The sequence below is a fragment of the Taudactylus pleione genome, unplaced genomic scaffold, assembly GCF_031769625.1.
Source record: "Taudactylus pleione unplaced genomic scaffold, aTauple2 ptg000203l, whole genome shotgun sequence".
In the NCBI taxonomy this organism is placed as follows: domain Eukaryota; kingdom Metazoa; phylum Chordata; class Amphibia; order Anura; family Myobatrachidae; genus Taudactylus; species Taudactylus pleione.
Genome location: NW_028284605.1, coordinates 5,421,178 through 5,436,392, shown reverse-complemented (window position 1 = coordinate 5,436,392; position 15,215 = coordinate 5,421,178). Strand labels below are relative to the sequence as shown.

At 43.3% G+C, this 15,215-nt stretch overlaps 1 protein-coding gene across 2 annotated transcripts in view; it reads right to left on the bottom strand.

The window, feature by feature from the left end:
- Positions 1–2,131: 2,131 nt before the first annotated feature.
- The window catches only part of GOSR1 (golgi SNAP receptor complex member 1), a 128,002-nt gene continuing 114,918 nt past the window's right edge, over positions 2,132–15,215 (bottom strand). For both annotated transcript variants that reach the window (XM_088477777.1, XM_088477778.1), the window contains exons 8-9: positions 13,814–13,896; positions 2,132–5,532 (exon numbers count right to left, since the gene is read on the bottom strand). In XM_088477777.1, the coding sequence (XP_088333903.1) occupies positions 5,408–5,532; positions 13,814–13,896 (208 nt within the window). In that variant the 3' untranslated portion in view covers positions 2,132–5,407. The remainder of the gene's footprint in view (positions 5,533–13,813; positions 13,897–15,215) is intronic.

Here is a 15,215-nt window from a genome sequence, read left to right as displayed (position 1 = left end):
TTATACATACTTCTACACTCATGATTTGGTTCTATATATACCTGGAATGTAATCTAACCCGTTTTGTAAAATGTTGGCGTCAACAATGAATTTGCTGAATCCTTATCTTGGAGTGCAAATTCAGCAGAAGATAATAACAGGAGAGAACAAAGGCAAAAAACCCCACAGTAAATATTTTACATACAGGGGACTTTGCTTCCTCTAATTCTAGGCTCATCAGTGCTTATTCACTATAGTGCATGGAACAGAATTTTATAAGGGCATGACAATATGACTTACATGTCCCCATGGCTGTAATTTATCCCTAGTCATTCACATTAAATCTGATTATTGCAGAGACACAAGGGAGAGCAGAGCTGCCAGCATAACTAAGGAATAAACATGAAATACTAAGATGGAGCTATTTTATTTTTATAGAGGTCTTACTAGGAAAGTTCATTTATCAAACCACATACATGAAAAGTGAGCAGTAGACTCTAAGAGCCCAGTATTAAATGGATTTTAAATTGCACTTGTCAATCTCATCTAGTTATTAGTGAGATCAGGGCATATGTTGTGTCACTCTCATCTTACTCAAACAGCATGATCGAAGATGGGGTAAATATGCCATCAATTACATTTGATCTGAATATAAAGTAATTAAAGATAGGGATATGTAAAGTCTTCTCTTGGTCTTGGCATCTTTGTTTCATTATTTGATTTTGTGTGATCGAGACCACCACAAGTTACACCGCATTATTACATGTGGGGTAAAGTTAGAGGTACATTAAGCGTATATTTTATTAAGTGTAAACTCGATCAGTGGAGGATCATAATAATGAATTGAGGTGGTGGTAAGATCTTCTCCTTTCCTACGTCGATGTATATGTAGGAAGCAGCATTTGCAAGCAGGACAATTACAAAAAGAAATTACATCAATTGCTTTTACTGCATAGGGGGCATTCACTACTTGTCAGTTCTGATGAGGCTATGAGCACTTTAGGCAATGTACATAATAGTGGAGGTGCACTTAAAACCCTGCCTGACTTTTGTAACTGCAGGGAGAAGCCAGGGTGTATTTGCTAAGGTAGGTAGCTGGGAAGGCCTCATTGTGCAATATACGGCTAGCAATGGGGCTAGATAACTCAAAAAGAGAACTTCACACCTGCTTTACTAACAAGTCAGAAGTGACCTTTTACTTTGGAAGTTCATGCTGGTGGTCTGACCTTTTAATGAGATCTGATACTAATCTACAAAAGTTACTGTGTGGGTGCTTAGTCAGGCATGGGATACCTATGAGCCCCATACTGTAGCATGGGAAGAGATCATATACAGATGTGTCCTCAAACATCTTGCCTTGCACTGAGAGAGCCAACAGGTCCCGTACAACTCTGCTAGTATCGGGCATCTTTTTTTGCCAAATGCGTCTAAGTCGCGATGCGACTAGGACGCACGAGCAGACTGTGCTGGTTAATTTGATATACAATACTTGTATATCTGTGTGCACCTGAGTCAGTCAATGAAACAACTGAACTTGGAATGATAAAAGCTGCGGCTGCTACATTGTAGCACTTTGTATACAGATTCAGAGGGATGTAGTCAGCATCCCGACAGATTGCGGAAGTACTAGGGTAATGGGGAGGGTTAGGCTTTGGAAGTGGAGGGTCAGGGTTGGGCTACAGGAGGAGAGGGTTAGAGACAGGGTTATAATACTTACAAAAATCTGTCGCGATTCTGTTGAGATGTTGTTGTCGGTATTCTGACCATCGGCATCCTGACTGTTGGGATCCCGTACCAAATTCAGGGACTTAGTCGTACACATATATACAAGAGTCACATATCAAATTAATCGGCAGTCTGATTGTGCGTCCCAGTCGCATCACATTTCAACTAAGACGCATTTTCAGCAATAAAAGACGCCCGGCACTAGTAGAGCCTCACGGGACTTGGAGCAGCGAAAGTGGCTTTTTGTCGCGACTGCAGCAAAGATGTGTTAGGATACATCTGTACACCCGCTTCACAGCGCAACCAAATTCTCTATGATAAAGGCAATGTATGTATACATTATATTCATACACACACTTCAAGTTCTTGTACCATAAAGTAGCTCAAATTCAATGTAAAAGTAAACGTGAAACAGAATGATGTATAATACTAATTTATTATTAAATTACATAACAAAGCTTTCATCTTTATTACAGACAGGAGTCGTACATTAGGTGCAGAAATGAGAAAATAATTACAAGAGCAATAAAATATAATTACTTTCAATGAGCTATTTGTAAAGCAAAATAAGAAAGTGCCATTAGAAGGGAAAGGTTATATACAGGTGGGCGCTTTGGGTTTGGATATCCTTTAATAAGGTCACCACTTTACACTGGGGTTGCTGAATAAATTAGGGTTCTCACATTCTCAAGGAGACCACACATACAGAAAGAGCAGACTAATTTCCAGACTTTGTGGGATGTAATTGGTTCATACACACATAAAGAGGTTCTCCACCTAATACATTGTTTATATGCAGGTTGAGAGGCATGTAGGCCATAATAAATGATGTGTGTTTGATCCCCAAGAATCTCTGCATGAGTCACTGTAAGGAGCACTGCATCAAAGGAGTCAATCCAATTAACCGCGAGTCATTGCAGCAACAGCCACACTTTACGTCAGCCTGAACTCGCTCAAAAGTGCGCACAGCCTCATAGGGCTGCAAACAAAATTGAGTGAATTCAGTGCCCAGCGGGCTGCGAGGTGTGCGAGATGAGGTGTGGTTGCCGTCGTTTTAACGCCTTGGCAACGGCAACTCGCACCCTTCACAGTTAATTGGATTGACCCCTATATGTTATGAGAAGAGGAATGCCATGGGAAGGGTGGAAACAGACATAGGTAAAATAAAAGCGGCAGGCATTCCAGTTAAACTAATAGATGTATTTAGAGGGAAAACATAATTTGCAAGCAAGTGAAAGATTTTGGATGTATTTCTACTAAAAGGTTTTAAAACATGACCATGAATGGATTTATGGATTGCAAGTTCTAAGGACCTCAGAACAGTGATCATTAACAAGACTGAACGGTCAGTATTCGTCATACAGACTTCCAATGCAGCTTGATACATTTTTGGTCCATCCAGTATTTGAAGTCCCTGAGTACTGACCGTATGGTCCAAAGTGTTCTATTATCACTAATCTGAGGGTTTTCCTAAAACCCGTACTATATATAAAAATATTGGTTGGAGAATCCTTTCACACAATCCACATCTCTCATGGGCATTTCTCTCAATCATACCTTTTGGAAAAAAAATAGAAAGCTAAAATTAACCATTTAGACATGTGTGGTGAGTTCGTCTTTGAACATGTCCAGTTGTGATTCAATAAAGTGAACCTGTCTCCTGCACACAGTGGAAGAAGCCAATTTGTTGGCTGAACATGAGAAAACAGATAACCCATTCTGTACCAACAAGTGAATACATAGGCTGCATTCTCAATATTGGTTCAGCTTAAGGGAACAGATGGACTTTAAATAATAGACTACATCAGGGCCAGACAACCTGCAGATCTTCTTGAATTAGAATTCCCATGTCATGCAGTCAACCACTAGCTGTAATATTTCAGTAGTGACCTGAATACTCACTGACAGCTTACCATGGGAGTTATAGCCAAATCACACATGCAGAGTGTCTCTGTATGTATTAGGCGGTAACTTTCCAGCCATTTCTGTAAAACAGCTCACTAACATCCTTTCATTGTCATGTCATGGTAAACTTGAAGCTGGTAGCTGCGACACTTGGATAAAAAAAAAATGACACACATCTCGGTAATTTGGAGATTTTGGTGACAGAACGTCTTTAGTTGGCGATCTCAAAAATCAATGGTAGGTATTTGCTAACTCAATTACCACCAAAATGACAGAACAGGAAGTGCATTCTAAAGCACGGCTAATAAAAATTGATTTCTCCAGCATCCCAATTACATTTTTTTTTACAGCTCAGTTGAAAGCTCTTAAAAACGTCCCTCTCTGCAGAAATAATCTGCTAAATTTGTTAAGTATCTGGGCACTATGCTGCAGTGTACACACAATTAGCAGGGCTTATGCCCTGATGGACCGTTCTGAAACCTCAGTGCCTTTATTGTTACAGAAAATGTGCATATACAGTCAGGATTGAAAATCAATAATTATCTTGAGAGAAAAAAAACAAACAAAACCCCAAACAAGTAATTTAAAATCATGTTTCCTATACATGTGTTATGCTCTGCTGGCAGTCTGGAAGTGCTGGCCTTGTGTAGCCACAGTGCATATATCTATGGTACTGCCTCTCACATCACTGTGTGCCTGGCAGAGGGGCTCATTGTTACAGGTGGGACTAAAACCAAATTGCAAAGTGGGTTTTGTTTCCTTTGCATAATAATTGAATGTATTTGATTTGTTTTTGTCTTTTAGATGGGCCTGGTTTGGTAACTGCAGCTAAAAACATAATTTCTTTTTCTTTCATTCCTTTTCAGATTGTGATAGTCAATTGAAATGCTATGGGCTGAATAATGGAGAGTTGAGAAAATGCTACATATATGTAAATTAAAATTGTAGAGGTTTACTGCATATTTTTCTTATGTAAAGCTCTGCCCAACACAAAATGTGTGGAAATAACCAATATCTGCTAGATAGCTGCCTTTAACTCGAGTATTAAAGTAGACCTAAACCAAAACAATCAAGATGTAGTATGAAAACTGTTCCCACTTTCCCAAAATGTATATGATGAAGTTTGTATACCATAACATAGGATAATATGCTAACCCATCACCTACACACAGTAGGGGCAGCCATTTTGTGCCTTCATCCTCAGTGATATCACTAGTTTATACTGAATGGATGGTTGAACCTACAAAATGGCTGTGTGGAGGAGACAGATATGCTCCAACACATATAGCTTTAGATTATGTGTAACGCAGTTATAGTATATACTAAGTTACAACAACTGTCCCTTGTAGCTACCTATACTGCATGTATCCAGACTGATGAACAGCCATGTCTGGCATGTATAATAAAAGATACTTCCTTATGATCACAGTCTTATGTCAAATATGACTTTAGGTAAAATCCTTTTTTTTTTTTCTATATCTGTGAATGTTACTTGTTGCTTTTAGAAAAGGTTAGTGGTCCTTCAAGGCTTCCGATCACAGACCCCTATGAGCCCTTCGTTACTAATCAAATTCAGTTTGGATACAGAGAAGGGTTAGATGACAATGAGTATGTACAGCTACTGGTCAGCACATGGATACTGCCAGTGCTAAAGATTGCCAATATAAAATGTAAATCATTTCTGTAATACCCCCATCTCCCTTATTTACAGGTGGTGTTTAAAGAACTGCAACTTTCACTGGTGTTTTCACTCGGATGTTGCTGCTCCACTGGTTTGCGGCAGAGTCTGTGTCGGCTGTCAGTGGAAAGCATAGAGCAGCAGCAGGATAGTGCAAATGCCGATAACCGAGCCAAGGATGAGTGAATCCCGGCGCTTCCTCAGGTTAATCCTCTGGATAAGATTGTTAACTGCAGGAAAACGGTCTGTGAGACTTAATTAAGGACAATAACAAACAGCATCAGAGCATATTACAGACATCTGTATATTATAAGTGCTTGGAGTTATAGATGGAGTTAAATCCTTGAATATCACAGTGACTCCTCCTACACATTTGTTCATGCATCTTATAACGCTTGTGTGACATGGTACATTTATCCCAGGTGAAGGAGCAATCCTGCAGAATTGCGGCCAGTGCGGTCCCTTTCTTGATTTTACTTACTGTATTCTAGATTTTAAAGAGGTAGAAATTTGGTCGATATTATATAGTGATTTATTTGCACATTTATATATTCAAAAATCTGTAACACATTTCTTAAATATTCAAAAAAGCAACCATATGCATATATATTACAAGTACAGATTACTATATTTATATCACACTTCTAGAATATACTGATATTTAGAACCTTTACGGATAGCTCCTTATTGTCCCATAACAACCAATTATAAGTTCAATGAGTTCTGTTTCAGATAATACAACACCACAATTAATTATATATCTGCAATAATTGTTATATTTGTGGATTTCAAACCTGAAATGAACCGTCCATTTCTCATGGATTACCAGGTTGTATTTATGTTGTTATTGGAGCTCCCCATCTATGTTTCAGTCCCCGATATTACGGAGTATTTTACTTATGAAATGTTTTAAAGATTTTTGAATATATAAATGTGCAAATAAATTGCTGAATAAAAAGTCATTATTGTGGTCATTTCACCACTATAGCTCTGTGTTTTTAAATAATTTTGTTGTTGTTTTGGGCTGGCTACACATACACAGCTGCTCTTAGAGGTGGTTTGAGATGGCCTCCTACCCAGCGCCTGGAATATATTTAATTAGAGTGAACCTGAGTGAACAGGCAACACTTTAATTTTTTCACATTTATTTAATAAACAAAGTTATCAAACACCAAATGGCACGATGTGAAAAAGTGCCACCTTAAACCTTATAACCATTAGCTGCAACCAAAACGGCTCCCAGAACATAATTCTGTCACATCGCTGTGAAGGAACTTTAGTCCATTCTGCCATGCAGAACTGCCTTCTTTTAGAAACATTGGCAGATTTTCCAAAGTATTCAATTTATTAGTAGAAATATACTATTGTTTGGAGATCCCTATCCACTGATGTGTATAATAAAAATATATTAACCTTTAAATGCAAGAAACATGATAACAATGCAAAATTAAAAAAAATAATTTGTATTATCTTTCAGAGCTTATAAAAACAAATTTTTTTTAAACTGTAAAAAATAAGAGATATGGTAAGAACTTACCCTTGTTATCTCTATTTCTACGAAGTCCATAGGGTTCCACAGGATACCTTGGGGTATAGGCGATGCGGCAGCAGCATCGGGCACCACAGAGTTAAAACTTTAGCCTCCCAGGATGCACTGGGGTCCCTACTCTATACACCGCCCCCCAGCCAAGGCCATCAGTTTTGTAACAAGCCATAGGCCGGAGGAGGAGAACAAAGAGAGAGAGAAGAAAATCTGGAGCACAGAAGAAACACCTTCTCACTAGTAGGAGACGGAAAAACCAGTGACCAGATTAAAGCCCATCTCTGCAGTACAGGTGCGACAGGGCGGGAGTCCTGTGGAACCCTATGGATTTTGCAGAAATAGAGATAACAAGGGTACGTTCTTATCATATCTCTTATTTTCTACCTTAGGGTCCATAGGGTATCCACAGGATACCTTGGGGATGTCCCAAAGCCGTATCCTTTTAAGCGAGGGGACGCTCCTGTACTGGAAGGAGAATCTGCCGCCCGAAGGAAGCATCCTGAGAGGCGAAGGCAGGAAATGCATAATACCTGACTAAGGTATGGACAGAAGACCACGTGGCTGCCTTGCAAAGCTGAACAGCTGAGGCACCACGGCGAACTGCCCACGACCAAGTAGAGTGAGGATTACGAGAGGTTGGTCTAAGAAGGCCCTTATGAATGTAAGCCTGAGAAATGGCCATGCGAATCAATCCTGCCAAAAGTTGTTTAGTTTCAGGCCAACCTTTCTTATGGAAACCATAGAGGACAAAAAAGGGAGTCCGATTTCCTAAAGGGACTGGTACGGTCAACATAAATCCTTATAGCACGTACCACATCCAAAGAGGCCTCACCAGCAGAGAGGACTGAGGAATTAAAGGCCGGTACTAGGATTTCCTAATTAAATGTAGAAACTAGATAGCACCTTAGGTAGAAAACCAGGTTGAGTGCGAAGCCCCGCCCTGTCTTTATGAAAAATCAGAAAGGGAGGACCTGAGAGAATCCCCAAATCTGACACCCTTCTGGCTGAAGTAATGGACAGAAGAAACACAGTCTTAGCTGAAAGCCATTTGAAAGCCACTGAGCCCAGAGGTTTCAATGGCAGTCCTTGGAGAGCCCACAGGACCACAGCCAAATCCCAAGGAGCCACTGGCGGGACGAAGGGAGGCTGAATACGAAGTGCACCTTGCATCAAGGTGTGGACATTAGGAAGTGTAGCGATCCTACGCTGAAACTAGACTAACAGGGCAGAAAGTTGAACCTTCAGTGAAGCAAGGCGAAGACCGTGATCTAAGGCCGTTTGTAGAAAAGCCAAAACCCTGGATATCCTAAGGACCTGAGGATCAGAACCTCTAGGACGACACCATTTAAAGAAAGTATGCCTCACCCGGTGGTAAATCCCTGCAGAAGTAGGATTCTGAGCTATGAGCATGGTGTTAACAGAGCTGGAAAAACCCCTGGACCTTAAGAGGGCTGACTTAACAGCCATGTGGTCAAATCCAGACGACCGAGGTCCGGGTGCTGGAAAGGACCCTGAGACAACAGGTCCGTATGCAGAGGCAACAATATCGGGGTGTCAACTGAGAGACCCTGGAGATCTGACAACCAGTGCTGTCTGGCCCACGCTGGAGCTATGAGCAGAAGCGTGTCACCTTCTTGCTTGAATTTGCGAGTAATTCGAGGAAGAAGGGAAAACGGAGGGAACAAATACGCAAACCTGAAGGTCCACCTGACTCACAGCGCGTCTACCAGAAGAGCCCCTTCGTCTTGTGATTGAACTGTACACAGGCAGCTAGTTGTTGTGTTGGGAAGACATGAGGTATTTTTCTGAAAAAGCCCCATTTGTTCACCAGTTGATGAAATACTTCCTGGTGAAGAGACCATTCCCCTGGATGCACGTCTTGACGGCTGAGAAAGTCTGCACCCCAGTTGAGGCCTCCTGGCATGAACATTGCCGAATTATGGCAGGGAGATTGGCCTCTGCCCAAGGTAGAATGCGGGACACTTCTGTCAGAACTGCCCGACTTCAGTTTCCCCCTGGGCGGTCTATGTAAGCCACCGTGATGGCGTCGTCTGACTGTACCTGCACGGACCGTCCGTGGAGGACATGTGTTATCTGCTGGAGAATTTTGAATACTGGCCGTTCTAAGGGATTTATTGGAAATGCAGATTCTGTTGGCATCCACCGTCCCTGAACGAAGTGTGGACCCGTCACTGCTTCCCAGCCCTGGAGACCGGCGCCCATCATTAGAAGGACCCAGTCCGCAGTTGAAAAGGGGCGCACCCTGTCTGGGGAGCAGTTAGTAGCCACCAGGCTAGAGACAGACGGACCACTGGGAAAAGCACAATCGTCTGTGTTTTTAACCGATTGGGCCACCCATTCTATCCGTTGAGGATTAGCTGCAGCAGAGGTCTAGAGTGGAACTGGGCATATTCCACCATGTCGAACATCGACACCATGGAACCCAGTAACCGCATTGTTGAGTGCACAGACACTTGTCGGCTGCGAAGGCAACGTCTGTAATGTAGAGATACTATCCTTTGTCAAAAAGATCCCCTGGTGTTGAAAGACTAACAGGGCTCCGAAATGGAGCATCCTCAGTAAGGGCCCCAGGGAGGACTTCTCTCAGTTTATCAGCTAGCCATAATTGTGCAGCATAGATAATGTTAGGTGCAGATGGCGCTGAAGGATTTCTGGAGACCCTGCTAACAACATGAGGTAGACCAGATAGGACAACAGGCGGACCCCCTGCATTCGAAAGTGGGCTGCCATAACCGCCATGAGTATGGTAAATACTCGAGGCGCAGTGGCCAGAGTAAAGGGCAGTGCCTGAAACAGGAAATGGCGGCTTAACATCGCAAACCCGAGGAATTGCTGTTGCACCAAGATAATAGGTACATGAAGGTAGGCTTCATAAGTGTCCAGAGACACCATGAAATCCCTAGGTCCCATTGCCAATATAATGGAACAGAGGGTCTGTATCCTTAACCGAAGAACCTCAAGACTTGTCTAGGCACCTGAGGTTTTGGCCGGTAAAACCCATTGGGTTTGTGTACCAGAAAGAGAATCGAGTAATATCCCGTTCCCTGTTGGGATAACGGAACAGGTACTATAACTCCACCCCGGAGCATAGAGTGCAGACTGAAGAAGCCGGCCTCCCACTTTGGGGTTCCCCAAGGGGAGGCCTTAGGTTGAAGTTTTATCATCCGACCTGGGAGTAGGACGTCTTGTGCTCTAAGCCTGCTTGTTTGGCTTGGCAGATTTTCTGGTTGTTGACTGCTGAGGAAAGGACTGCACTGTGGACTTACCCTGGGCCCCAGAGGCCCGAAAGGATGAAGCACCAGACCCGGATTTGATCGGAGCCGATGGCAGACACGCAGACTTAGCTGCTGCCAGAGTCACCACAATGTTGTCTAAATCAGAGCCAAAAAGGAGTTGTCCATTAAAGGGCAAGCATTCCAAACCTTTTTCGGAATCTGCATCCGCTTTCCAAGAGCGCAACCCTAGGGTGCGGCGAACTGCCACGGCTGGCGAGGAGAATCTGGAAATGGCTGCCTCATTAATATACGTGGCTGAGTCTCTGGGATTGCCTACCAACTTCGCCAGTTCAGGCGACGAGTCAGAGTCCAGAGACAATTACAAATTATCAGCCCAGCGCTCCATGGCTGTGGACACCTAGCCCACGGCCATAGCCGTCTGGACGCCCCTCCAGCAAGGGAATAACTGGATTTTAGGCATATTTCCACCTAATAATCTGTGGCATGCTTGAAGGAGGCGTGGAGGGCATGGTAGCGTAGCACTCCACACTAGGCGTGTAACATGAGAATCCCCTGCGGAGGAGTCTATTTCGTTTTGGCCACGGGGGGTTGCCATCCTCAATAACCAAGACCGCACGGACTGCCCGTATAAGGTTTGGTTTATATGTTTTTGACTTAGACTTCTGGTCTGAAAGGTCAAAAATTGTCACCGTCATCAAATGTTATGACATCACCATCATGCAGAACATTGAGACACTACAGACCGCTTAGCAGACTGCAATGATGGCTCCCCCTTTAACACGGCCGATAGGTTCTGTACCGAATTGGACCGTGAACCCACACACGCAGGCTCATGCGAGACATAGCTGGGCGAGAGCAGGAGAGACTGGGAGCCACTCAGCGTCCTGGGAAACCCCTATATGGGTGAGGACCCAACCGCCGTGATAAGCCCTATGGGGCAACGCAGGGGATGTGGCCAGCTGACCCAAGCCCAACAAGGCCAGGGTGTTCCTGTACAGGCGCAGACACAGTAACTGGGCGTGATATTAGAAAACACGCCCTGCATAAACTCCCAGTGTTACAATACCCTCCGCTATTAGTACATTACAAGTGGTACACTTTAGCAGTAGGGGAAAATCACGTTCACTCTCAGACATGATGAGTGTAACAGAGTATGTGACTTTCCTCACAAATAAATACTTTTATAGTGAGGCAATGACGACCCTGCAGCACCGCACCAGAAGGGCTTTAGCAGAAGAAAAACAGGGATAGAAAATATGGCTGACAGTCAGAAGTGAAAGTACAACAGCGCTAGCTTTAAGTCACATATAATGCAGAAATAACTTCCTGCACTACCAGCGCTGTGATCGACTACACAGACACAGAGCCTGGTAGGAAACAGCGCAGCATACACTGACCTTAACGTTGCTCGAAGGAGAGGTATGCAGGGGGACCCGGACCACACAGCCACCAGCCATCAGCGTCCAGCAGCGCCTGCACATTATTCATAAAATGGCCGCCAAGGAGCAGAGAGGAGGCGGGCCCCGGGGGAGGAACACTGAACACAGCCCGCCAGACCGCTGTGGAGAGGCACTGTGCAGCGGGGGAGGCGCCGGCTGTTAACAGGGAAGGCGCGCTCCCCTGGCATGCATTTAACCCCAGGGACGCCGGACGTTTTCCGCTCAGTCACGGCCCGCTGTCCCTGGGGCTTGTGGAAGCGCAGGTTATTACCTGGCTCCACTCGCAAGCCAGTCCCCAGGGAGCCCCCTACCTGGGGACTGAGGACTGTGTCTTTCGGTGGGTACCCGCCGCTTACCTGGTCCCCTTAGATCCGGCCACGGTCCGGGGTCACCGCTAGCCGTGATGCCAGACCCCCACCAGCATCCCCGTATCGGTTTCGGCGTTCTGGTACCTGCGGGGTGAAGGAGCGACAGCATGGACGTCTGAAGAGACTGTCCATGCTGTACTGCTCTAGATGTGCAGCCACAGCTGCTTTTAGAAAGTCTTCAGGGGCTGTAACAGCCCTACTCTGCTACATGTGCTCCGACTCCTGGCCGGGGGGGGCAGGGTATAGAGTAGGGACCCCAGTGCATCCTGGGAGGCTAAAGTTTTAACTCTGTGGTGCACGATGCTGCGGCCGCATCGCCTATACCCCAAGGTATCCTGTGGAGTATACACGTGACTACTTGAGTGGACAACATTCAACTGCAACATAAAAAATTCCCTATTATCGTGGAACAGTATTTTAAACATGCAAGTTTTTTTTTTTTTTTGTATAAACAAATGTCTGGTAAGGGTCATGTTTAAAATTTTTTCTTTTTTTTATCCATCAGGAACAGTATAGATCTTTGTATTTTGCACATCATCCACAGAAGTGAACATATGATTCTATATCAACGATGGAAAAAATGGAGTATTTGATCAAAACATATACCATATTATGTTCTAAACAGTTTTTCCCTTGAGTTTTTTTTTTTTTTACCTCCTCTGCTATCTTTGAGTAAAACGATTTTGCAGAAATACAAGAATTGCTCAGTGCTGGTGAACTTCTCTGCTATTTTATTTTGACCTAGTTTTTGTAGAAATTAAAAGCTGCCACTAGGTGGTACACCTTCTAATTTTGAAAGAGGTCCAAAGAAGAAGACGGCATGCACTAGTGATGTCAAAAGAGTTTCTATAGAGATAACTTAAAAACAACTGTCCACTGTACTAACCTCTATGCATGAAAGGGTTAAATGCTAGATGTTCCAATCCACCTATGTGGATATTGTAGCAAACATCAGATGTACTCTTCTATAGCACAGCATAGCCATAAACTATGGAGACCTGATGCATGAAATGGATCCCAGGCAATCGGCATGAAATACCAACTGAGGAGATACCGGCTGTCAGTACACCGACAGCGGCATCCCGAAGGTTGGAATCCCGACAGGGGAACGGTGAGTACTGTTTCTCTGTCCTATATACCCCCGAAACCTCCTTTTTTGTACCCTCATACTAACCATCCATAGCCTGCACCCTAACCCTCCTGATAAGTGTCTAAACCTAACCCTCCTCCCTTAGTGCCTAACCCTGACCCTCCCCCCTTAGTGCCTAAGCTTAAGTCTCCCCCCTTAGTGTCTAACCTTAAGTTTCCCCCCTTAGTGCCTATCCCTAACCTCCCCCGATGGTGCTGTACCTAACCCCGCCTGTCTGGAGCCTAACCTTAACCTCCCCCCTCCCGCAGGCTAAACACAACTCCCCCCGGGGCACCTAAACCTAACCCTCCGGTTTCCTTACAATTGGGATGCCAGCTGCCGAGTTTCCGACGTCGGCATCCCCAGTCATGTTGGGCTTCCGGTGCTGGTGTTCTCTCAGTGATTGGGATTTCGGCAGTCAGGATATTAACAGCATCCTGTTCCTAGGGCTGGATAGTTAATTATAGCGCGTTAGATTTCAAAAGCGTTTCCTTATTTCAAAGCAATTACTGCATTAACTATTATAATACAAATTAACTTTTCTAATGATTACAAGTTTCAAATATACTTGTAAAAATTCAGCACATTTTTTGTTTGTTAGTTTTTGATTAAAGGAACAAACTCCAGTTATTTTAAAAGCAAGTAGCTATAGCAGTTCTAAGGGTTTAAATAAGAAGTATACTTCCAGGTTTCAGTTAACAATGATTGCTCTTCAACCTAACAAAAGGACATACTGTAGTTATACAACTGTTAATACAAGCTAACCACTAGAAGCATTACATAAGGATACTGGCCAAGGTATTCATCCGGCTCTGTATGGATTTCAAAAAACCCCTCTGTGACGTCATATTTTCTTTCGTAGCCATTGCAATACTGCACAAATACAAAAAGCATTGCATTTATTCATTTATTTTGACAGGTTTATGCAATTAAACACTTAGAAAGTGATTGTCTCCTGCATGTTTTTACTCTCATTAATTTAAGAATGTCACACGTATATACAAATTACATGAAATAGATCAAATAATGGAGCTTCAGCAAAGCCCAAAACAAAAAATTACAAAATAAAAGTGACAGTAAAACGTGACTGGATGCGAAGTAAAGAGCAAATACTGTACTCCCTGAAATAAAACATTGCAGAAAAGTGCAGGGGGATTATCACACATCTGTGTTATCACTGAGATATGATGCTATGGATGGACACATAAAATACACACTGCATGATTTAGCTATTACATATAGTCGTCAAACATCATTTTAAAAAGTACTGTTCATGTAACAATATTATGATTGTCAGTGGACAATTTGAACAGTTATTTACCAAAAACTAGAAGTGGATGAAAAATCGTGTAGAAAAGGTAATGAATTACAAACAATTCTATCTTTACTTAAATAGCATGATCTTGAGGAGACTTGCTAACTGTTAAGCATATGGGAGCACTCACTACAGAGTCCAGATACACAGATAATGTACATTGTTTATATACTTAATTTATTCACTGGTCAACATAAGAAGTACATGTCAGTATATGAGCAACATATTCACAGTTAAACAATGACATTTGAGAGACTTGAATGGCAGATGGGCATGGGAACAGCCAACCTTCTCATGTTTCACATAATGTTTCAGAGCTATTATGAATGAATTGGTCATGGATTACATTTGATACATATACTTACTTGGGTGTGGTATAATAGATCGCCAGTCAATAGGTCGACAAGGTCAAAGGTCGACGTGGACAAATGGTCGACATTGCGAAGGTTAACAGTGTTAAAAGGTCGACAGAACACATTTATCCCTAATCCTAACCCACCCCCTGGCGCCTAAGCCTCCCCCTAGTGCCTAAACCTAACCTTTCTCCTAGTGCCTTATCCTAACCGTACCCTCCGGCAGCCTAACTGGAAAAAACATGTGTTGACCATTTGAACCTGGCAACCTTTTAGCCCCGTCAAACCTTATCACTGTCATGCGGGCATGATGTGAACAAACCCTAGTGGGTGAAACTATAGTTTTCTTCAAAGGTGGCCACTCTGTGCACAGAGTGGACCACCCAGGGTACATCCTGGTCGGGTATTGTATAATCTGCAATTTCAGCATAATGCATTGATCTCTTGACCTACCACCTGTTTTCTGTGGACTCTCATTGGAACTGTCTGGCTAGGGGTAGTCCTGCAATGGCCATATGCTAACA